The sequence below is a fragment of the Equus quagga genome, chromosome 13, assembly GCF_021613505.1.
Source record: "Equus quagga isolate Etosha38 chromosome 13, UCLA_HA_Equagga_1.0, whole genome shotgun sequence".
In the NCBI taxonomy this organism is placed as follows: domain Eukaryota; kingdom Metazoa; phylum Chordata; class Mammalia; order Perissodactyla; family Equidae; genus Equus; species Equus quagga.
In genome coordinates, this window is record NC_060279.1 from 38,351,050 (window position 1) to 38,373,995 (window position 22,946).

At 53.5% G+C, this 22,946-nt stretch overlaps 3 protein-coding genes across 10 annotated transcripts; all 3 read left to right on the forward strand.

Moving 5' to 3' along the window:
• Window positions 1-604: 604 nt before the first annotated feature.
• CLK2 (CDC like kinase 2) lies at window positions 605-9,721 on the forward strand. 4 transcript variants are annotated; one of them, XM_046683247.1, is made up of 13 exons: window positions 605-872; window positions 2,775-2,944; window positions 3,595-3,823; window positions 4,513-4,600; window positions 4,951-5,017; window positions 5,194-5,310; window positions 6,114-6,280; window positions 7,061-7,155; window positions 7,799-7,928; window positions 8,036-8,118; window positions 8,286-8,365; window positions 8,544-8,634; window positions 9,189-9,721. In XM_046683247.1, exons 2-13 carry the CDS (start codon window positions 2,775-2,777, stop codon window positions 9,372-9,374), a joined length of 1,503 nt encoding a protein of 500 aa, XP_046539203.1. In that variant the 5' UTR covers window positions 605-872; the 3' UTR covers window positions 9,375-9,721. The 4 variants fall into 4 exon arrangements, with proteins under 4 accessions (XP_046539203.1, XP_046539204.1, XP_046539206.1 ...); XM_046683248.1 differs by having other exon boundaries at window positions 4,516-4,600; XM_046683250.1 differs by having other exon boundaries at window positions 3,598-3,823.
• Window positions 9,722-10,294: 573 nt separating this feature from the next.
• On the forward strand, window positions 10,295-14,966 carry SCAMP3 (secretory carrier membrane protein 3). Its single transcript, XM_046683252.1, has 9 exons — window positions 10,295-10,483; window positions 10,818-10,895; window positions 11,553-11,678; window positions 11,764-11,884; window positions 12,322-12,450; window positions 12,892-13,051; window positions 13,153-13,254; window positions 14,092-14,209; window positions 14,508-14,966. The coding sequence occupies exons 1-9, from the start codon at window positions 10,418-10,420 to the stop codon at window positions 14,652-14,654; spliced, it is 1,047 nt and encodes a 348-aa protein (XP_046539208.1). The 5' UTR covers window positions 10,295-10,417; the 3' UTR covers window positions 14,655-14,966.
• Window positions 14,967-15,194: 228 nt separating this feature from the next.
• Window positions 15,195-21,376, forward strand: ENTREP3 (endosomal transmembrane epsin interactor 3). Of its 5 annotated transcripts, none has more exons than XM_046683232.1 (12): window positions 15,196-16,311; window positions 16,509-16,565; window positions 16,762-16,872; window positions 16,979-17,098; window positions 17,259-17,366; window positions 17,925-18,100; window positions 18,230-18,329; window positions 18,650-18,719; window positions 18,976-19,524; window positions 20,130-20,198; window positions 20,301-20,554; window positions 20,646-21,376. In XM_046683232.1, the coding sequence occupies exons 1-12, from the start codon at window positions 16,087-16,089 to the stop codon at window positions 20,817-20,819; spliced, it is 2,013 nt and encodes a 670-aa protein (XP_046539188.1). In that variant the 5' UTR covers window positions 15,196-16,086; the 3' UTR covers window positions 20,820-21,376. The 5 variants fall into 5 exon arrangements, with proteins under 5 accessions (XP_046539192.1, XP_046539188.1, XP_046539190.1 ...); XM_046683234.1 differs by having other exon boundaries at window positions 20,334-20,554; XM_046683233.1 differs by having other exon boundaries at window positions 15,197-16,311; window positions 17,928-18,100.
• Window positions 21,377-22,946: the final 1,570 nt, after the last annotated feature.

The window sequence follows — 22,946 nt, forward strand, 5'->3', positions numbered from 1 at the left end:
TCTTACACATCTCATATATCACGTGTAAGTACATAACATACAGTTCTCAAGTGATTTCCCCTTTTTGGCACTTGAATCTCCATCCCTCCATTTCCCAGATCTTCCCCCCATGGCTATGCCCCCGACTCCACATGTGCATAGCTTTTGTTCAGGACAAAGGGTGGAAGGCCCTCTTTGGTGCGGTTAGGCAGCCAAACCGTTTTAAGGACTAGACATTTACAGGCTATGCAGGAGAGTCAGACCTCAGCGCCAAGCCTCAAAAGGTTTGCGGAGCGGCGACACTCCATAAATGACACCACTTTCTTTTACATTTTCAAACCTAACTCAGTAAGCCACAGAAGTCCACGAAAAAGGTAAAAAGTTCACCGATAGGGAACGACTCAAGGCGGGGCGTAGAGGGCCTGGCGAGCCCCGGCGGCGGCCTCTCCACCCTCATGAACTTCCGCCCCCAGCACCTCCTCCGCTCACACCCGAGGACGCCCGCGAGCTACGCAACGCGGCGGTGGCGTGCGCGGCCCTGGAGGCGGAGCCCAGGGGGTAGCTGGGAAGCGACGCAGGACGTGCGTGCGCACGTACGTGCTCGCTCACGGTGGCGGCGGCGGATCGGAGAGGCCAGAGCCGGAGACCGAGCTGGGATCGGGCCCCGGGCGGGGGCGGTGCGAGTGGCGCCAAGCGGATCCTGGGGGCGGGGACGGAGCCGGGGCGGGCGGGACTGGAGCGGAGCCCGGGAACGAGGCGGGAGGTCCCAGGGTCTCGGGTTGAGGGGGTGGAGTCGCACTTCGTCGCCGCGGGGGTGCCGGGACTCCGGCCGCAGTGCCGCCGCCATCACGGACTTCCTGTGGGACAAGCGCACGGGCCTCGCCGCCAGAACGGTGAGCGCGCAGCCTGGCGGGCCGCGGGGCCGCGCGGAAAGATGGCGACCGCGGGGCGGGCGGGGATAGGATTGGATTGGGGGCAAAGGACTGGGGCGAGATTAGGAAAGGAGGAGGGTTGAGACCTGTGAAGCAGCAGAGGTGAGGAGTGGGGAGATAAGGTGGAAGATCGGCCTGCCTTAGATGTGTCCGGAAGACCTATAGGTAACTTGGGAGGGATCGGAGTAGGAGAAGGGGTGATGGAGTAGGGATAGGAGTGTCTCCAGAGATGAGAGAGAGCAGAATGTCAAAGTTGGACTAAGGCTGGAGAGAGGGAAGACACCACCGTGTCACCTGGAGGTTATGGCAAGAGTTTGACTCTAGGAGTTAGTTCTGGGTTTTCTGAGTGAGAAAGAGAAAAGAAGATTTGGAAGTTGAGAAAGGATGTAGGCTGGAGATGGTTTGGATTGGGGAGAGGCCTGTGAGGAACTTCCGTGGCAGTATGTATATGGTGACATTTATGTGGTTATGCTTGACAAGGTTAGATTACCTGGGAGAATCTTGTACTTACGTTTCCTTGGTTCCTTAGTGTGCTGTTAGGTCAGGAATGAATCAAATGTCACCCTCCTCCTCAGTTTGAGGAGGTTGGGAAGAAGTAGCTCAGAATGGGAGCCAGATGTGGGAGTCATTAAGCCTTTTCCACACCTTCTCCTCTCACCAGCCTTCACCAAGACGTCTGTCCCTGGCCCCGTTTCATTTTATTCTGTCCTCCTATTCTCATCTTCCTGGATTGTGACAGTGATTTCTCTCTTGATTCTTTCTTTGAAGGGAAGAAAGGATTTGTGCACCATGCCATTCAATAACTGGAAAGTGGCCAGCTTTTAGCCACATAGTTCTGACATTAATTAAAAACCAGTTATTCTGTACTTCCTAAGCACAAGAGAGGAGAGGCCAGATGGGCAGCTGACTGCAGCTTGGGGCCTGCTGTATTAAAATCTCTCCAGGGGGATTTGGCCAGAGATGTGAGGGATGATTAAGTTAGTTGGAAGGGCCAGACCCAGATCCCTGGAACTTGCTTTGCTTATATTTGGTCTTCACTGCTATATGTAGAGACCTGGTAAACTGGATTCCTGCCCTCGGGACCTAGATGGTCTAGTTGAGGAGATAATATACACTCAGTGACTGATAACATGTATCATAATAGTGTATACTAAAGCTTTATTTTGTTGCGTTGTGAAGAACTCAACATGGCACAGTCTATTTTAGATCCCAGCAGTCTCCATCACTTGCACAGTCTCACCTGTAATGAGCTGTGACCCAGACCTGAAGGTCTTCCTGGAGCCATGTTTGAGGAAAGTCAGAGTAGAGCAGTGAGCTGAGTCGGGGGGGTTAATTAGCGATTGGGGGCAAGAGGGAGGCTTCCCAGAGTTTGTTGCCAGAGTGAGTAGGTTCACTCACCCTGGATAGGTAGTCCATTGAGCAGGAATTGTAAGCAGAGAGGAAGACGAAGGACGTTGTGGGTGGTAAAAAGAGGTAGAAATAAAAGCAGAGGGGCTGGCCCCGTGGCCGAGTGGTTAAGTTCTCGCGCTCCACTGCAGGCGGCCCACTGTTTCGTTGGTTCGAATCCTGGGCGCGGACATGGCACTGGTCATCAAACCACATTGAGGCAGCGTCCCACATGCCACAACTAGAAGGACCCACAACGAAGAATATACAACTATGTACCAGGGGGCTTTGGGGAGAAAAAGGAAAAAATAAAATCTTTAAAAACAAAAAAAATGAGACTTTCTGAGTTTTTTAAAAAAAAATTTAAAAATAAATGAAAGCAGAAAGCAGCTTAGCATCTCTGGAGCAGCCAGTCCTTGGAGGGGACTTGTGAAAACTCAGCTTTTCCCACTATTTCTGTTTTTCCTTCCCTTGCAGATGCCTCATCCCCGAAGGTACCACTCCTCAGAGCGAGGCAGCCGGGGGAGTTACCATGAACACTATCGGAGCCGAAAGCATAAGAGACGAAGAAGCCGCTCCTGGTCAAGTAGCAGTGACCGGACACGACGGCGCCGGCGGGAAGACAGCTACCATGTCCGTTCCCGGAGGTGAGGCCTCAGGAAGGGAAATTCATACTCAGGGTCACTCACTCATTCATTTGTTTAGCAAAGATTTAGTGGTTACATGCTAAGCAGCTGGGTGAAGAGGATGTTCCAGATGGATATCAAAATAAGCCACTTGTACTTTAGGGAAAGCTTTCCAGGGAATATGACATCTAAGCTTGTCTGAAGCACAAAGAAGTGTCCCAGGCAAAGGGAAAACAAGTGCAAAAGACTTGGGGCCAGAGGGAGCTAATGAGCTAATAAGACAAAGTTAGGTCTGCATGGTTTTCATAACTTAGGGGCACGTTCAGTGGGAGGGATGGGCTAGGGATAGTTGGGAGCAAAGCTGGATGTCAGTTGGGAAAGGCTCGAGAAAGAAATGGCTCTTTGTTTGACTGAATCACTGGAGAGGAGGAGGAGGCCCTAGAGGGAGTTGTTTTGCACATCTCTTTGCAGAGGTTGTGGTGACACACGGGTGTGGGGTTCCTCCTCTGTGCTTAGTTATTTCTCTGGTCCTCTCAGAGCAACTTGATGAGTGTCTGAGAGCAGTTTTTCTAGCATTACTCCTTGTCCTCACTGAGGGAAGACTTGTCACATGGTGTGGCAAGGAATGTGGCCTGAACAGATGTACCTAATGGGTGTTTGTTGTTCAACAGCAGCTATGATGACCGTTCATCAGACCGGAGGGCATATGACCGGCGATACTGTGGCAGCTACAGGCGCAACGACTACAGCCGGGATCGGGGAGAAGCCTACTATGATGCAGACTACCGGCATTCCTACGAGTATCAGCGGGAGAACAGCAGTTACCGCAGCCAGCGCAGCAGCCGGAGGAAGCACAGACGGCGGAGGCGACGCAGCCGGACATTCAGCCGCTCATCTTCGGTGAGTGCCAGCCCAGGCCCTTCCTCTCCCCACCCTCCTTCAGGCCTCTAGAACCCTGGTAAGTGAGAGGCGTCCTTGTTCTCAGCTGAGCATTGGGGCATGAACACTGAGGTGGGCACTGAGTCTGTCTACTCTCCTGGAAGCTCTCCAACTCTTGGAGAGCCCTGGAATCTGCTTTGGAGATGGACGGGCACAGAGCATTCGTGAACCCCAGTGCCCTCCCTGGCATGCTGGGCTTATTGTGTTGGGAGCAGCTCCTCCACCCCAGAGGCCTCCACTCTAATGGGGACCTTGCTTGTGAACTGCCTTTCTCTCCCAAGCCCTGGGCTCCATGGCCCCCTCAGCAGGTGGGCTTGGGTGGGGGCAAGGGGAGATCTGTGCCCGCCTGGAAGGGCATTGTGTAGAGCATGGGGTTGTGGGTGACATTCACAACGACACCACTTCTCTGCTCTGCCCGTGCCTCTCCCAGTTCCTGTTTTGGGTTTGGGACTTGGGATTATGCGCCGCTCTCTCTTCTCACCCCAATCCGCCTTACTGCATCTGACGTGTTCCCTTCCACTGTCCCCCATCATCGTCTGTCCCCCCTGGCTGGGCGCCTGTGACCGGTGACCCCTCCACCACCCACCCCGCCTCCCTCCGGCCCCCGCTCCGACACCTGGCTTGCTCCGACCCCCCCCGCCCCCCGACAGCAGCACAGCAGCCGGAGAGCCAAGAGTGTAGAGGACGACGCTGAGGGCCACCTCATCTACCACGTCGGGGACTGGCTACAAGAGCGATGTACAAGCCAAATCGTAACAATCCTATAGCCTGTAATGGTCCCATAGCCATCCTAACGTCCCGAGCCAACCCAAGTCACAGCCTCTTTTGCCTTTTCTCAGTGGTGTTGTTTATCTGGGTGGTTTGAGTTGCTGTTGAGAATTGACCTCTGCTGTCCACTCCCAGCTCTCATGGCCCCTGGGTTAAAGGTGGTGGGAATCACACAGGGGTTTTCTTCCCCTGTGACCATCTGTATCTGTTCCCCCTTCCTTCATCTCACCCCAGGTTGCTGTGCCCTTTCTTCTTCCAACTCAGCTCATTCCCCTTCTTCTCTCCCTCCCTCTCCCCGACCCTGCTCTTTTTCGTTTCAGATGAAATTGTAAGCACCTTGGGAGAGGGGACCTTTGGCCGAGTTGTACAATGTGTCGACCATCGCAGGTAATTGTCAGCCCCTTCTCTACTCCACACCTCTTAGGCATGAAGAGGTAGTGAGGGTTATCTGGAGGTTTTTTTTGCTAATTAGCAAAAGGTAGGATTTCTTAATCCCCAGACAGCCCTTTTCAATTTGAGATGTTCTTGAGAACCCAGCAAAAGCCTTTTCTGCCAACCTACAGGGGTGGCGCTCGAGTTGCCCTAAAGATCATTAAGAATGTGGAAAAGTACAAGGAAGCAGCTCGACTTGAAATCAACGTGCTGGAGAAGATCAATGAGAAGGACCCTGACAACAAGAAGTAAGCAAGCAAAGGAGTGTGGGGGAGTCTGAGAGGCTCCACACCTGCACAGGAGAATCTTCCAGACCTGGGTTAGGCAGGCAGGAGATTCCTAGACCTCCTCATTCATTCATTTTTGGTTCATCATCTTAGAGCAGTAGAACATTAGGGCAGGAAGGGAGACTGTGTGACATTCTCTAATCCATTCCCCTTGTTTTCAGGGCAGTTAGATTGCTCTGCAGTTTGACCCCAGCCCAGGATGGCCTTTGTGGGGATATACCCTGGAAATGGCCCTGAGACTGAGAATCAACATTTTCATCAAAAAATTAATTGAGTTTTTTATATGTAATTTAATGTAAACAGCCATTTATATGTAACATTTCTGTTCACACACATTTATAAACCAAATACGGAATAAGAGCATTAAACAAAGACAAAAGAAGACAACAGGTATAGTGGACCCAGTGGTTGCTGATGGTGAGTGAATTTCTGGAGTGAGAGCTGGGGTAGGGATTTAAGAGTGACACTTTGATGATTGAGGGTCCACACTAGAGCCTGGCACTCAGTAGCTCTTCACAAATTGGAATTTTTTTAACTATTTAAAATGTTGCAGGAAAATGGTTTGAAGCTTGGCACATAATACCTCTCTTCTTGGGTCTGCCAGAAAGGCCATTCCTTACCTGAACTGAATTTTGTTGTTAATACTAGCTGGCATGTTTTTACACAAGTATGTGGAATCAACAGCTATGCAGTCCTCCTTGTTGGAGGGGTGGTGGGCAATTGGGAGCTCATCAGACATCCCCCTCCCCCATCTCTCTTCCCAGCCTCTGTGTCCAGATGTTTGACTGGTTTGACTACCATGGCCACATGTGTATCTCCTTTGAGCTTCTGGGCCTTAGCACCTTCGATTTCCTGAAAGACAACAACTACCTGCCCTACCCCATCCACCAAGTGCGCCACATGGCCTTCCAGCTGTGCCAGGCCGTCAAGTGTGAGTGGGGCGGGCCGAGGCGGACTCTGGGGCAGCCCCTCCCTCCATTGGACCTCTTCTGTCTCAACTGTGCACTGGTGAAGCCCCTAAACAGTCACCTCGATTATCTGCAGTCCTTTTATTCACTGTCATGTTGACATCTCCTCTTCTGACTTCACTCCTTGACTGATGTCTTCACCATCACTGATTGCTTTTACTCCGCATCCAACCTAGCAGGAGCTGCAAGAGAAAGCTTTTGAAATCAAAGCACTTAATTACCTCTCTTTTTCTTCATTCCCCTTTCTTGGGAAAGTCTAAGTCAGGTAGCAAGCACAAAGAGACAGAAGGACTCTTCAAGCTACAGGTTGACATTTGTCTGAGCTGAGATGCTCTCCATTACCAGCACAGCAGGTGGGAGCAGAGAATTTAGTTCAGCCAAGGGGCCAACTAGGGAATCCAGACCAGTACATAATTCCTCTTGAGTCTTCATCACAGTACACTTTCGCAGAGTTGATTTCACAGAATGTCTGATACACACATATGTCAAAGTCAGTACAAAAATACAACCCATAGCAAGCTATCCTTTTACTTCAGTGGAGAACGACATACATGTATCTTACATTAGTGAACGCAGGGCTTTTTAGACCAGGCATTTCATTTGGATGTAGAACGGAAAGCAGCCTAGTGATTCTGGACCTGCCTCCTCACCAGCTTTGTGCTAGGTGACGAAGCGTGGGGTCAGCTGGTGCCAGTTAGCCCTGGCTGCCTGGACCAACCCTGACCTGGCCTTCTCCCCTGCAGTCCTCCATGATAACAAGCTGACACATACGGACCTCAAGCCTGAAAATATTCTGTTTGTGAATTCAGACTACGAGCTCACCTACAACCTAGAGAAGGTATGATGGACAGGCCTACCCCTTGGCCACTGAGGGCAGGCAGCTGTGCCGCTGTGCCTTTCTCGTAGCCCTTTCTGTCCTCCCTTTTACTACTTTCTCCACATTTTCTCCCACTCTGGCTCCGACTCAGTAAAACCAGAGTACCAGAATAGATTGAAAGGGAGAGATTTAAGAAGACTTAAATTGGAAGAGAACGGGGAAAAAAGAGCTCAGTTAACTTTCCAATAGAGTGAAAATGCTTTTAAGGTTCTTGGTTTGGTCTTCTTTCTTTTTTCTATACAGAAAGCTCAGCTGCCTTGACTAACTGGAGATATTAGAGATCTCAGCTAAGGAAGCCCTCCTTCCCCTCCTATACCTGTTAGATATTTTCAGAAAAACTGTACACCAGTCGCTTGGGTATAGTTTTCAGATACATAGAGACTTGCATGCTATGCCATAATTATTGCTTAATCCTCTTCCTTCCCAGCTGCTAAAGCACTCTGCTGGGTATGGGGGAGGCTGTAAAGCAGGAGATTCTCCAGCATATTTGGGAGCAGGCAGGAGGTCAGAATTGCTTTTTTAAGGTTCAGAAGCACTTTAGAAAATAGTGGTAGAATCTCAGTGTGTGGTGCAGAAGTTCATTCTCTTCCTACTTTGCTCCTAGAAGCGAGATGAGCGCAGTGTAAAGAGCACAGCTGTGCGGGTGGTAGACTTTGGCAGTGCCACCTTTGACCATGAACACCATAGTACCATTGTTTCCACTCGCCATTACCGAGCACCAGAGGTCATCCTCGGTAAGGTGGGGGAGGACAAGGTTGTCCAAGTATGTGAGGGGGTATGGTGGTGAGGGTGGGACCTCTCCTAAGCCTCTAAATTCCTTTTCCCTCCCATTCCTACCCAGAGTTGGGCTGGTCACAGCCTTGTGATGTGTGGAGCATAGGCTGCATCATCTTCGAGTACTATGTTGGCTTCACCCTCTTCCAAGTAAGTGGTGGGTTGTCTTATGTGACCATCTGGCATTCTTGTACCTGATTTCATTGTTGTCTGCTCAGGACGTGCCTGCCTGCTTCTCCACATTGCTTATCTTCCTGGCAGCTAGTCCTCAGCATCCCCTTCCTAGTCCCATGCTCAGTTCTGTCTTTGTTTCTCAGACCCATGACAACAGAGAGCATCTAGCCATGATGGAAAGGATCTTGGGTCCTATCCCTTCCCGGATGATTCGAAAGACAAGGTGAACCTTGAGTGGGAGGGACTTTACCCTTTTCTTTCCACAAATTGGCCTTTATCACATTATTTTCTTTCTTCTTTGACACCTTCCCTTCCCCCAGCTACTCTCAGATGAGGGAATAAGGGAATTACCCCACAACAAGGGGAACCTCCTGATTCCTCAACTCCTCCTTCCCCTCTAGGAAGCAGAAATATTTTTATCGGGGTCGCCTGGATTGGGATGAGAACACATCAGCTGGGCGTTACGTTCGAGAAAACTGCAAACCACTGCGGGTGAGCCCAGCTGGGGATAAATAGTGCCCACCACCCAGAGGTCACTCCTTCTGAAGGTGTTTTGCCCCTGGAATGCGTTTCACAAGCAGAGGGTTAGGAAACAAGGGGAGTCAAAACTGAAAGAAAACTTCTTTTGTTAATAGAAGAGAGAGAAAAGTGATTTTGTGGAGGGAAGGAGGTTAGACAGCCATGTCTTTCCTCAGCCAACCAGAGATCAAAGCAATGTCCTGGATTCTTTAGGTCAGACAGAAAAGAATAAACTACCTTTGAAGAGCTTACATTTTAATGAGGAGCTAAAGAAGATTCATGAAGTTGACAAGGATATACAAGTAGAAAGAACTTTCAAAGAGTATGAAGGAGTAATTGTGCTAGTGGGAAGGTAGGTTGAGCTATAATATCAGAAACGTTGGTCACGGTGTGGTCGTGGTAAGGTAGCATTCATAATAGTTGCAAGTAGAGCCTTGATCCTCCACGATTGAAAGCTAGGGCCTTGAAGAAGAAGGTAGGGTTTGTAAGGCATCCTGCCTCACCTTTTTCCTGCCCTCCATCACCAGCGATATCTGACCTCAGAGGCAGAGGAACACCACCAGCTCTTCGATCTGATTGAAAGCATGCTAGAGTATGAGCCTGCTAAGCGACTGACCTTGGGTGAAGCCCTTCAGCATCCTTTCTTCGCCCGCCTTCGGGCTGAGCCACCCAGCGCCAAGTTGTGGGACTCCAGTCGGGATATCAGTCGGTGACGATCAGGCCCTGGGCCCCCCTGCATCTCTAACAGCAGTGGGTGTCCAGTCCAGGACACTGGTGCTTTTTTATACAAGAGAACAGAGCCGGAGCCTGCTCCTTCCTCCTGGCTCCCTATATACCTGTGAATATGTGAAATAGTGTAAATATGAAAGAACTTGTACCTATCGCTTCAACTCCTGCCTTGTACATAATGCTTTTCCATCCTGCACTCTTCCCACCCTCACCTGCCCCTTCACAGTTGAGTTGGATGGGCGCAGAATGAGGTAACCAGGTGGCACCTATCCCATGTTTTATAAGGAATTTTGTACAGTCTTTGTGAAATAAAATGACGTGCTTCATCTGACCCCCATCCCTAGGGTTTGAGGTTTGGGGATGGTGGGGTGGAGGGATGAGAAGATTTGCAACCTTCTGAGTTTGGTTATCAAGGGAGTCCCATCTTACCCTCCAAAATTAGAGTCTGGCCACCAGTTTATCTGTCCAGTTTGTCTCAGGAGAGGGTAGTGATGGATAGGATATCTTGCAGGTTAGAGTGGAGAAGGGTTATAAGGTGGTACTTCTCTGATCTGGAATAATGAGGTTGGGAAAGAGGTCCAACTACTATAGCATTAGGCCCCAGGATAGAGCCAGAAAGCTAGGTAAAAAAACTTCATCAACTGGGCTCTTAGGAGGCTGCCGCTACCGGCCGGAGTACTCCCGTCGTACATCTCGGGAAACAGGACGGAGCGGGATTCTGACGCGAGGTTTGCTGGGAGGCGTAGTTCGCTGGTGGAGGGAAGTCACGGGGTGAAGGGGCGGTACTTGGCTACGGGGACGAAGTTGGAGGTGTTACAGGGAGCACTTCCGTCTTTGCCTTTAGCTAAGACGCAGGCGCAACCCGCTGCTGCTGCGGGGATCCTTGCGACTCTTCCGGTGGGTATAACCAATCCTTGCAGAGAGAAGCGGGGCGGACCGAGAGGAGCGGAGGGAGCTCTGAGAGCTGCCGCCACTGCCGCGGCAGGGGCGTGGAGGGCAGGGGGCGGCCCGGGCCGTAGTTGGTAACATGGCTCAAAGCAGAGACGGTGGAAACCCCTTCGCCGATCCTGGCGAGCTTGACAACCCCTTTCAGGTGACTTGCGCCAGTCTTTGGCAGCTGGATTGACTCTTCTCGGTTCTGGAGGGTCGGGCTAACTTGTTTTCCCTTTCGTGACATTCGATCCGAGGAAGGATAGCCACGTGGGGGTGATGGTCACTCCAGACCAGTGAGCACCCTGGGGGGCGGGTCCTGCCCCTGTAAGGAGCTGGTACTGATAGTGTGGGGTGAAGGATTGGGGGCAAATGTTGGGACAACAGCGTGGCCCACAAAATGCAGTCCTTGGAGCCACAAACAATTTAGAAAGAGGTCCCTGTGAGTTCCCCCAGAGGCACCAGGTGCCAGCTGAGCCCCAGGTCTCTCCCCGCAGGACCCAGCTGTGATCCAGCACCGACCCAGCCCGCAGTATGCTACGCTTGACGTCTACAACCCTTTTGAGACCCGGGAGGTGAGATTCTGGAGAGCACAGGAGGGCAAGAAAGGGTAGGGTGTGTCAGGAAGCCCACTCTGTTGGAGTACAGGGGACTGTTCTGCATGCAAAGGGAGAAGCACCAGGATTTTATCTCCCTGAGAGTGGCTAGTCTGCCATGGGATGCCTTATCCTTCTGAAGACAGCAGGGCCAACGATCCATCCGGTTTGAGTCCTAAATGTCAGTCCCAGGAAGACCTGGAGTCTGGCAGGGCCTGAACCAAGACCCTGTCTGGGAAGGCTGCTTTAAAGAAATTAAAAGATGGGGTTGGTTGGAGTTGAGGAGAAAACAAACTATGCCTAGGTGTGCAATTAGAAGATGAGGAATGAGGACGGCTAGCCCTTTTTATCCTACTGGAATAGAAAATGGTAAGAGTTTTTAAAAGTTAAGGAGGTAGATAGGGTAGAAGTGTTTTGAGTCCTGGCTAAGGAATTTGACGTAAGGTGTGATAAGGGCTGCTGCAGATGGTAAAAGTTCTCTGCTATAAACTAAACACAAGAATTAGCTTCTAACCACTGGAGGAGAGGCTGCTGCCTTTGGTAGTAAGTTGTGCGTCTAAAGGTGTTCCGGCAGACTGCAGATCCCTGTGTTAAGAGGGGCTAGATGATCCCTAAGGTCTTTTCCAAACCCAACAGCCACCGCCAGCCTATGAGCCTTCTTCTGCCCCTGCCCCGCTGCCTCCACCCGTGGCTCCCTCCTTGCAATCCTCGAGAAAGCTCAGCCCCGCAGAACCCAAGAACTATGGCTCCTACAGCACCCAGGTAAAGGGGGTGTCTGGTGGGGGTTGGGGAGAGGGGCCAGCCTGGGGGCCCAGGACTCACTTCTCCTTCTGCTCATTCTGGGCAGGCTTCAGCTGCAGCAGCCACAGCTGAGCTGCTAAAGAAGCAGGAGGAGCTCAACCGGAAGGCAGAGGAGTTGGACCGGAGGGAGAGAGAGCTGCAGCATGCTGCCCTGGGGGGCGCAGCTCGTAAGTGTATCCTTGGTAGGGTAGGGGAAGGCATCTGACAGTTTCAAAGGAGCATAAAAGGGCCTAACAGCGTGGGTGCTGGAACCAGATTGCTGGGTTTCAATTTGGGTGCTATTGCTTACTAACCGTGAGCTCTTAGGCAAGTTACTTAATCTTGAGTGCCTCAATTTCCTTGCTTGTAAAATGAGAATAATGTTTGTACCTGTTTGACAGGATTGTTGTGAGGGTTAAACAAGATCATCTATACAAAGTGTTTGGCACAGTGCTTAAAAGTTATAAATAATAATAAACAGTATTATTTTTGCCACTCTCCTTTGTCTCCTCAGACCTGAATTGGAGATAGAAGAGAAGACGTGGGGGTGGAAGGAATGGGGAGTGATTCCTTTGTTGGTCTCTCCCTCACTCCTGGGTCCTCCTGCTCTCTTTGTGCCTTACAGCTCGACAGAACAATTGGCCCCCTCTACCTTCGTTTTGCCCAGTTCAGCCGTGCTTTTTCCAGGACATCTCCATGGAGATCCCCCACGAATTTCAGAAGACAGTATCCACCATGTACTACCTCTGGATATGTGAGTAGTGAGAAGCCTTTTGGGAGGAAAAGCACAGGTAGTAATTTGTACATCTTTCCTGCCCTGGAGCCCACTCACCCAGAACCAGACACTTCACCTCTTCTCAGCATTCGAGTTTAAGGCTCATTCTTCCAGGTATCTTCCTGGGTTACTCCTTTTATAGTATTTAGGACTTATCCTCCAGTCTTTTGCCCTCTCCCCCTTTCCTTGTCCTCATGCATAAATGTATTCTGAATCCTTTAAATGTCTGCAAAGGGGATCACACATGATTGAGATTTGCTCGCTCTGCCTCCCCTGTTGAGTTGAGATTCTGTGAAGACAGAAGCTGTGTTCCTTTCCTGACTCTGCCATGTTTAGTGAGGATTGTGGGGTGGGCTTACGTGGGAAGGAGCTTTCATTGCACTCCAGAAGGACCCATCAGCCTGTCCCTCTGTTCCTTAGGCAGCACTCTGGCTCTTCTCCTGAATTTCCTCGCCTGCCTGGCCAGTTTCTGTGTGGAGACCAGCAATGGCTCAGGCTTTGGACTCTCTATCCTCTGGATCCTCCTTTTCACTCCCTGCTCCTTCGTCTGCTGGTACCGCCCCATGTATAAGGCTTTCCGGTAAGTTGGGGGACAGGGGTGAAGCAGGACCTTGGGCCGGCCCCCGTCTGCTCCTCCAGCCCTAATTCTTCTCCCACCCTCCCAATTTTTTCTCCTTGCAGGAGTGACAGTTCATTCAATTTCTTCGTTTTCTTCTTCATTTTCTTCGTCCAGGATGTGATCTTTGTCCTGCAGGCCATTGGCATCCCAGGTTGGGGGTTCAGGTCTGTGAGGCTGCCGTCTACCCTCACCCCTTCCTCCCGCTCTAGACCAAGTCAGCGCTGGATGCTGGGGTAGAAGTTGTTCAGAGAAAGGAAATGCAGTTTTTATTCTTGGGAGGTGCTAGTTTAGCACCGGAGACAGGACGTTCTTCTAGGGCGGAGAGAGCCCAGACGGAACTCTAGAGAGATGTAGATTGAGGGGAAGAAGGCTGCCTGTGGTCAGTCTGAGAAGGCCTTTTGGAGGAGGCATATGTAAGTGTGGTTGAAGAGGGGAGGGAGAATCCTCAACAAAAAGGTCTTTTTGTGGGGGGCTGGCCCCGTGGCCAAGTGGTTAAGTTCACATACTCTGCTTTGGCGTCCCAGGGTTTCATCAGTTCAGATCCTGGGGGCGGATATGGCACCACTCATCAGGCCATGCTGAGGTGGCGTCCCATATAACACAAGCAAAAGGACCTGCAGCTAGAATATACAATTATGTACTGGGGGGCTTTGGGGAGAAAAAGAAGGAAAAAAAAGAGGAGGATTGGCAGCAGATGTTAGCCTAGGGCCAATCTTCCTCAAAAAAAAAAGATTAGAAGGGTCTCTTTGGAGTGAGGATGTCTGGAAGAGCTTGGAGAGCTAGGAGCTAATGGTTCAGAAGCTAGAATTAAACTATGAAGAGAGTGGACATAGTTTGAGATTGGGGTACGTGGAAAGCTGCCAGACTGACAGGGGAGCGACCCCTGATGAGATGCGTGGGAACAGGCATGTTTGCAACATAACTGATAGAGAAGTTGGGACGACAGAGACCCAGCTGTGAGCAGCCCCTCTTCACTGCTGTATGCTTTCCCTTCCTGATAGTGGCTGGATCTCTGCTCTGGTGTTGGTGGGGCCCAACCCAGCTGTAGCTGTGCTCATGCTGCTGGTTGCCCTGTTCTTCACTGGCATCGCTGTGCTGGGAATTGTGATGCTAAAGCGGGTGAGAGGCTATGTGGAAGGTGGGGCCAGGAGAATGAGATCATGTGTCCCTAGGGGCCTGGGTGGAACATTCAGGAGGAACTGGGGAGAGCCAGGCTGATGGGCGGGTTCTCAGCTAATGGACCTCTGGGGGGGGGGGGGGGGGGGGAGTGTGTTTTGTGGTGTGTGTGTGTGTGTGTTGAGAGGAAGCCAAAAAGGAAAAGCTAGAGTAGCAGACTGGTGAGTGGTAGTGCTGGTTTTAGGTCAGAGTGGGGTAACAGGGGCCAGAACATGCTGTAATCTCTGCCCTCTACTTGCAGATCCACTCCTTGTACCGCCGCACAGGTGCCAGCTTTCAGAAGGCCCAGCAAGAATTTGCTGCTGGTGTCTTTTCCAACCCTGCGGTGCGAACCGCAGCTGCCAATGCAGCCGCTGGGGCTGCCGAAAATGCCTTCCGGACCCCGTGATCCCTGACTGGGATGCTCTGGCCTTGCCATTGAGGGAGCTGACTTGGCCCCCATCCCTGAGGCCTTTGGGACTTGGTGAGACATCACTACTTGATGTCTCCTCCGTAGTGCTCCCAATCCCAGGGCCATGACTGCTGAAACTGACTTAGGGGTGTGTGGAGCCCACTGTGACCTAGTCACTGCTTCCCCCTACCACCCCCGAATCACGCTGCACTGCTGCCCTCTCACATGCCCCAACCCAGCTTCCCTCTGCTGTGCCAAGCCTGTTGCTTCGGTTATTTAAATAAAAAGAAAGTGGAACTGGAACTCAAATCTCCGTTTCTGAAATTTTTATTGGGAACTAGGCCTTACGGAAGAAAAGGAGAGTGTGGAGGAAACTGGAGTGGAAGCAGAATGTGAACACCAGAGGGAAGGTGGGACTTGGCTTTGGCGTAAGCTGAGAGCTGCTGAGGGCGGGGCAGCAGAGCCTAGTGGCTGGCGCAGGAAGTGGGAGGGAAGTCGTGGAATCGGGATCCGCCTGCTGTCCGTGCTCCCCACCCTCTTCATTAATGACGGGCAAAGAGCCGCTGCCTCTGCCGGGAACGAAGCGGGCCCAGGGGTCTGAGAAGCTGGGTGGGTCTCGAGGGGGTGCCGAAAGGGTTGTTAACTCGAGTGTGGATCCGGAGAGAGGCAGGGGCTGGGGACCGCTCGCCAAATGGGAAGAGAAGGCCAGCTTGCCTTGCCGCCGACCCCTGCTCCCCGCCCCACGGAATCTCTGGCCCGGACAACAACTCCCGAGGTGCACCGCGCCTTCCCCCGCCGTCACGCCCCTCCTCCCGCAAGATCGCCATCCCCCGCCTCCAGACCCCGACCTACTGCAACCCGAGCTGGGAGAGCGGAGCGTGGTGGGGAGGGGACCAGGGCGGGCGACCCAGAAGACGGCGGCGCCGCGGCCTCTCCCCACCAGGCGGCCTCGGATCCCACTGGACACTCTGAGGGCACACCGACCGCGCCTCTAGAGTCACCCCACGCCGACCCTTCCCCTCTTCTCTAGACTTCTTTCCCATCATTCTCGCCTTTACCTTCCCCACCCTTCCCTGGGTTCCGCACCGCCGCCCTCTCCTCACTCCCGAACCGGCCCTTCTCGGCGGTGCCCCTCTTCCCCAGGGAGATGCGATGAGCCGGTGCCCCCGCGTCCTCCTCGCCGTCCCGGGCACGGTGCCCGTCCAGTGCTTGTGGTGGGGAGGGAGCATTCCGCGGCCCCTCCGTGACGCCCCTCTTTTGGGGCCCCCCGCAGCTGGAGTCCCTGGGCCATGCCCCAGGGGACCCAGCCAGAGGGTGGGCTCTAGAGCGAGGTGGGTGGAGAGAAGGAAGGACGGGGCCTTGGGCGCCTCTGAGATGCTCCCAAGCGCCAGGGGGTGCCGAGCGAGGCTCAGGCAACCGGGCGGCAGGCATGATGCCCTCGCCTAGTGACTCCAGCCGCTCGCTGACCAGCCGGCCCAGCACCCGGGGCCTTACCCACCTTCGCCTCCACCGACCCTGGCTGCAGGCCCTGCTCACGCTGGGGCTGGCCCAGGTGCTCCTGGGCATCCTGGTGGTCACCTTCAGCATGGTGGCCTCCTCCGTCACCACCACTGAGAGCATCAAGAGGTCCTGCCCGTCTTGGGCTGGATTCTCGGTGAGTTGGGTGCACAGTCGTTGGGTGGGGGAGGCTCCTTGGGCCCCACCCCTCCACACCAGCTGCCACTCCAAATCCTGGCCTCTCCTCCCTCTCCTGGTCCTTTCCCTCCTTATAGGGCTGGATGCACCCTGTGGTGAGGGGCTCACTCAGGTGCCTCCCCTGCCAGGCTGAGCCTGTGCCCACTCTGTCCCCAGCTGGCGTTCTCCGGGGTGGTTGGCATTGTGTCCTGGAAGCGGCCATTCACTCTAGTGGTAGGTGCCAGGGTCTGGTGCCCACTGGGAGGCAGGTGCCCAGCACCTGAGGGGATGCCCATTTATGCCCTCAAGAAGGGAATTGGCTCTCCAGTTTATGCCAGCCAGGCACAAATGTCTGAAGGAGGGTGGCTCCATCCGTGGTAGAGGGGTACTCCTGAGGGTCCAACCCTGAGTCTGCACCCTGTTTCCCCAGATCTCCTTCTTCTCCTTGCTTTCGGTGCTTTGTGTCATGCTCAGCATGGCTGGCTCTGTTCTCTCCTGTAAGAATGCTCAGCTGGCCCGAGACTTCCGAGACTGCTCCATGGTGAGATTTGAGGAGCCAGAGCCAGAAAGAACTGGTTGGGGGAGGTGTACGGGACACCTGGGTTTGTCCTGACTCGGGCTACCTCACCCTCTCCACTCCCACTCAGGAAGGAAAGGTCTGTGTGTGCTGCCCCTCTGTTCCCCTACTCCGGCCCTGTCCAGAGTCAGGGCAGGAACTGAAAATTGCCCCTAACTCCACCTGTGATGAAGCCCGAGGGGCCCTCAAGGTAAGCATGCACCTCCCACCTCTGCCATTCCTTCCTCCCCCACCATCCTCCTGATTCTCACCCTTTCCTCCCCTCCTGGGGTCCTCACAGGCCCGGAACATGTGGGCTTTGTCACTCCCCAGACCCCTGTCACATCCTTCTTCTCTCTTTCCTTCCCCAGAACCTGCTCTTCAGTGTCTGTGGGCTCACCATTTGTGCTGCTATAATCTGTACCCTCTCAGCTATTGTCTGCTGCATCCAGATCTTCTCCCTGGACCTCGTTCACACGGTGAGGGGGCACCTGGGGTCACGGCCAAGGAAGGATGATGGAGGGTACGGGTGTGTGTGCTCAAACTAGGCTTGAGGGGGTGGTAGCTACAGTGCTGGCTTCTGAGCACCAGGGGCTGTGGGTCATCTATTAGATGTGTCTATTGTAGGGATGGGTAGGAGGTCCAAGGAAGACTGAGGAGGGGAGTGACAGGAGTAAGAGAAGTATGTGATGCTAGTCTGGGCCAGAAGAGGGGGCATCAGAGTGGGACTGGAAGTTGAGCAGAGTCAAGAAGGTCCTAGATGGGGACGGGGACAAAGTGTTGATGTTCTGGTGGGAACAGAGAACAGGGGACAATTCTTGGTGCAGATGGGGCCATAAAAAGGAGGAATTTCTAGATGGGCAGGGTCAGAGCCGGAGATCCTGGGTGGGGGGCAGGATTAGAGGAGGAGCTGGTTCTGGCTGTGGGAAGGGCTTCTTGGAGAGGACGGGGCCAGAAAAATGCAGACCCGAGAGGAGTTTGGGAGCCAAGGAGCTGTATTCCCAGAAACCAGGTTTGTTGACTTGCTTGCTCCTCAGCAGCTGGCCCCTGAGCGCTCAGTGTCAGGCCCACTGGGGCCTCTGGGCTGTACATCATCGCCCCCAGCCCCTCTCCTACACACCATGCTGGACTTGGAGGAATTTGTACCGCCTGTGCCCCCACCACCCTACTATCCCCCAGAGTACACCTGCAGCTCAGAAACAGACGCACAGAGGTGAGGCCTGGCAGAGTCCTGTGGGGGAACTAAGGAGGGGACTGCGGCTGTGGCCTGGCTTGCTGGGGAGGGATCTTTGTGGAGGAGGAGTTCTTTTCCAGGCTTTGATTCTCTCCCTTGTCCTGCCAGCATCACCTACAATGGCTCCATGGACAGCCCGGTGCCTTTGTACCCTACTGATTGCCCCCCTTCTTATGAGGCCGTCATGGGGCTACGAGGAGACAGCCAGGTGAGAGAGGGCTTGGTGTGAGCTGGGGAGCCAGGGATAGAGCCCGAAAAGCTGAGTGAGCTGCAGTCACTGGAGAGAGATAATAATAGTTCTCCTGAGCTTTATAGCAGTCGCACATCTGCTGTCATCTTTGATCTTCCCTAGAGCCTGGTGAGCTGGGTGGGGTAGGAACTATTATTTCTATGTCACAGATGTGGCAACTGAGGCCCACATCAGTGACAAAGCTGGACTGGAATCTAGCTCTCCAGAGCTCGTCTAGCACATGGGTCTGACTATATCAGTGTGCAGGGCTAGACCCCCGACCCTTGTATCTTCTGCAGGCCACTCTGTTTGACCCTCAGCTTCATGACAGCTCCTGCATCTGTGAGCGGGTGGCCTCCATTGTAGACGGTGAGCAGAAAGTGGGGAGTGTGGACAAGGGCCAGCCTACCTGCGGTAGCAGAGCTGGATGGGGGCAAAGAAGGGGAAGACAAGGCTGATGGTTTAGGGACAAGTGAGAGCTCTGGCTTCTTAGACCCTGGACTTACCTGTCTCCTTGAAGATAAAACTGGAGACAGAGTGGCCCCTGAGCGGCTGGGCCTGAGAAAAGAGGAACTGCCTGGGCCTGGCCAGGCTGGTGCTACCCAGCACCCCCTGCCGCCCACAGTGTCCATGGACAGCGGGTCCCTGGTGCTGTCAGCCATCGGTGACCTCCCCGGGGGCTCGAGCCCGTCGGAGGACTCGTGCCTGCTGGAGCTGCAGGGCTCGGTGCGCTCCGTTGACTACGTGCTCTTCCGCTCTATTCAGCGCAGCCGCGCCGGCTACTGCCTCAGCCTGGACTGTGGCCTGCGGGGCCCCTTTGAGGACAGCCCCCTGCCACGGCGGCCCCCGCGGGCTGCCCGCTCCTATTCCTGCTCTGCCCCTGAGGCCCCACCCACACTGGGTACCCCCACAGCCGCCCGCAGCTGCCACCGGCTGGAGGGCTGGCCACCCTGGGTGGGACCCTGCTTCCCAGAGCTGAGGCGGCGGGTCCCCCGGGGAGGCAGCCAGCCAGCTGCGGCCCCTCCCACCCGAGCCCCCACTCGCCGCTTCAGCGATAGCTCAGGTTCCCTCACCCCACCACCGGGGCACCGGCCTCCTCATCCGGCTCCCCCGCCACCGCTGCTGCTGCCACGGTCCCACAGTGACCCAGGCATCACCACCTCCAGCGCCACCGGTGAGCACCCCCTCCCCCCGCAAGGTTCAGGAGAGGGTAGGCACTGGGAGTTGGAGGGTCAGTGACTGTTGAGGTCCCTGAGGAGGAAGAAGGGGTGAGTTCACTCTTGCAGGAGACACTTCTGGAATGCTCACCTCCTAGAATCACAGCAATAGCTTAGTGGCTGAAAGAGGAGGATTTGTTTTTTGAAACCCAATTCCATAGCTCCCAGCTTGGGCTAGTTACCTGCCCTCTTCAAGCCTCATTCTCACCTGTAAAACAGGTATAATAATAGGACCCAAACCAGAGGTACCATAGAGTTACTGAGAAATGAGATCATGCAAGTAAAGTGTTCAGCTCTGGCACAGAGAGTGCTCACTATTACCATGATGGGCCAGGTCCTGGAGTGCATGCAGCCGTGAAGGATACCGCCTTGTCCCTGTCTCAGTGGATTGTACAGTCTAGTTGCTGGCAGATATGGGCAGAGATGATGCCCCCTTGGTTGGGGATGGGGAGTGGGAGCTGTGAAAGCTCCTCTGGGCTTGAGATCTCACAGGAGGGTGATGGGATAGGCAGGCGTGTCCACTGAGCTCTCCTACTTAGTCCCTGTCCCTTTCTCTCCCCAGCTGACTTCAGGGACCTTTATACCAAAGTGCTTGAGGAAGAAGCTGCTTCCGTTTCCTCTGCAGATACAGGTCAGGCGTGTGGTTGGTGCCCTGGGGTCGGGGCTGGGGGAATGCTGCCGGGCCCTCTCTGTACCTCCCATTCCACCACTCTCCCTCTCCCTCTCTCTCCAGGGCTCTGCTCTGAAGCCTGCCTCTTTCGTCTAGCCCGCTGCCCTTCCCCCAAGTTGCTGCGTGCCCGCTCAGCCGAGAAACGGCGCCCTGTGCCCACCTTCCAGAAGGTCCCCCTGCCCTCTGGCCCTGCACCTGCCCACTCCCTGGGGGATCTGAAGGGCAGCTGGCCAGGCCGGGGCTTGGTCACGCGTTTCCTCCAGATGTCCAGGAAGGCCCCAGACCCCAGTGGGATTGGAGCCCATGGGCATAAACAGGTAGGAGTTAGGGGAGCCTGGGAAGATACCCAGGAAAGCCTGGAGCTTCAGGTTGGGCCACACTGATGCCCTCTCCCGTGTCCCCCTGTAGGTGCCCCGGAGCCCGTGGGGCCGACCAGGCCGAGAGAGCCTCCACCTTCGAAGCTGCGGCGATCTGAGCTCCGGCTCCTCCCTGCGGCGCCTCCTGTCTGCCCGACGGCTGGAGCGTGGTACCCGCCCCCACAGCCTCAGCCTCAATGGGGGCAGCCGGGAGACTGGGCTCTGACCTGGGCTTCTTGCCACACTGAACACATCCAGATGAATGCTGGGGCCACAGGCACCAGCTGGTTGGGACCAGCGGCCCCTTGCACTGGCTGACACAAAAAACCTGCTGAACACCCCCAGAAGTATTCCTTTCCCTCCTACCTCCAGGGGCTCCTGCTGCTTGCCTCTGCCCCTCGGTCTGGGAGAGCTTCTGTCCTGTGCTGCATGGGTATGCAGGCTGTGGGGAGAGATGCCCCTGCTTACAACATTGAGAAGGAAGATAAAAGTCCTGACCCCCAGCATGAGAGGAGCACTGATTTGCCAGGGGCACTATGGCCAGGGCGAAGGCATGTCTCGGGTGTTTAAGCTCAGGGGGCTGTGTGCCTGTGCAATGGGGTGGTGAGGCTTGAAGAATGAGAAAGATCTGGGTGGCCATTCAGCTCCGCTACCTCTAGCTGCATGACCTTGGGCAAGTTACTTAACCTCAGTTGCCTGATCCATAAAACATTGTGAGGATGAATGTTTGTAAAGCTCTTAACATACTAAGTAAGCCTTCAATAAATTTCAATTTTCCCCTTCTCTTCTGGATCATTCTTTATCATCAATGAAATTTGTTCTAGTGGGGCCGGCCCTGTGGCCGAGTGGTTAAGTTTGTGAGCTCTGCTACTGTGGCTCAGGGTTTCACCAGTTCAGATCCCGGGTGTGAACCTAGCACCACTCATCAGGCCGCGCTGAGGCAGCGTCCCACCTGCCACAACTAGAAGGATCCACAACTGAAGATACATAACTATGTACTGGGGGCTTTGGGGAGAAGAAGGAAAAATAAAATCTTTAAAAAAAAATAAAATCTTTAAAAAAAAAAAAGAAAGAAATTTGTTCTAGCATCTCTCATGGTTAAGAAAACTCTCGCAGGCCCGTCCTAGGCCGAGCGGTTAAGTTCGTGCACTCCGCTTAGGCAGCCCAGGGTTTCACAGGTTCGGATCCTGGGCATGGACATGGCACCGTTCATCAGGCCATGCTGAGGCAACATCCCACATAGCAGAGCCAGAAGGACCTACAACTAGAATATACAACTACGTGCTGGGGGGCTTTGGGGAGAAGAAAGGAAAAAAAAAAAAGACTGGCAACAGATGTTAGCCAATCTTTAATTAAAAAAAAAAAACTCTTGCAAGACACCTATTTACTTCCAGCTACCACACTGTATCTCTGTTCCTTTTTATTTCAAGCTATTTGCTCTTCCCTCCTTCTGCTTGAACATCCATTCTCTCCTCACCTACTCCCATCAGGCTGTTTCCCCTACCTCTCTCCAGGCACTGCTCTTGACAAAGTTTTCAGTAACCAAAAAGGTATCAGACCCAGTGGCCATTTCTTGGCTTGCATCTCACTTGACCTCTAAGAAGTATTTAACCCAGAGAATCGGCATTTTTCCTCTTGAATTTTTTCCCTTTCTTGCCTTAAATACATCATATTCTCCTATTTTTCCTCCTGTTTCACTCTCCCGGTATCCTTTCCCAGCTTTTCCACCTCTGCTGCATCACTTAACACTGGAGGCCCTCAGGCCTCTCCCCTTGGCCCTCTTCTCTTCTGCCTCCACTAGGCCTGTAGGTAGCCCTACCAGAATGCACGGCTTTAATGCCATTTATGTGTTCGTGGATAACTCCCTCCTTGACCTCTCCATGAGCTCCAACCTCCAACTTGACATCTCTGCTTCAGTGTCTAATGGGCACCTCAGACTCAACATGGCCACAACTGAACTCTTCATTCCCAGCCCCCGGCCCCTGTTCCTCTTCCACTGCTCCCATCTCAATAAATGGCACCACCATTTGCCCAGCTGCACATTCCAGAAGCTTGGGAATCATCCTGATTTCTTCTTTTCCCTCATCCAACACACCCAGTTCTATCCTTAATTCATCCATGTCTCACCAGCTACCTAGTTCAAGCCACCACCCTCTCTTCCAGCCTCTGAACTGATCTGTTTCCACACTTCTGAACAATCCATTCTCCACTCAGCAAGGTGATAAGAAATCACATCACATCAAGGTTCTGCCTAAACCTTCTGGCTTCCCATTTTATTTAGAAGAATTCCAAACTCCTTAAAAGACCATGGTCAAATACAATCTGGTCCACTCTGCTTCAAATCGCCTCACAT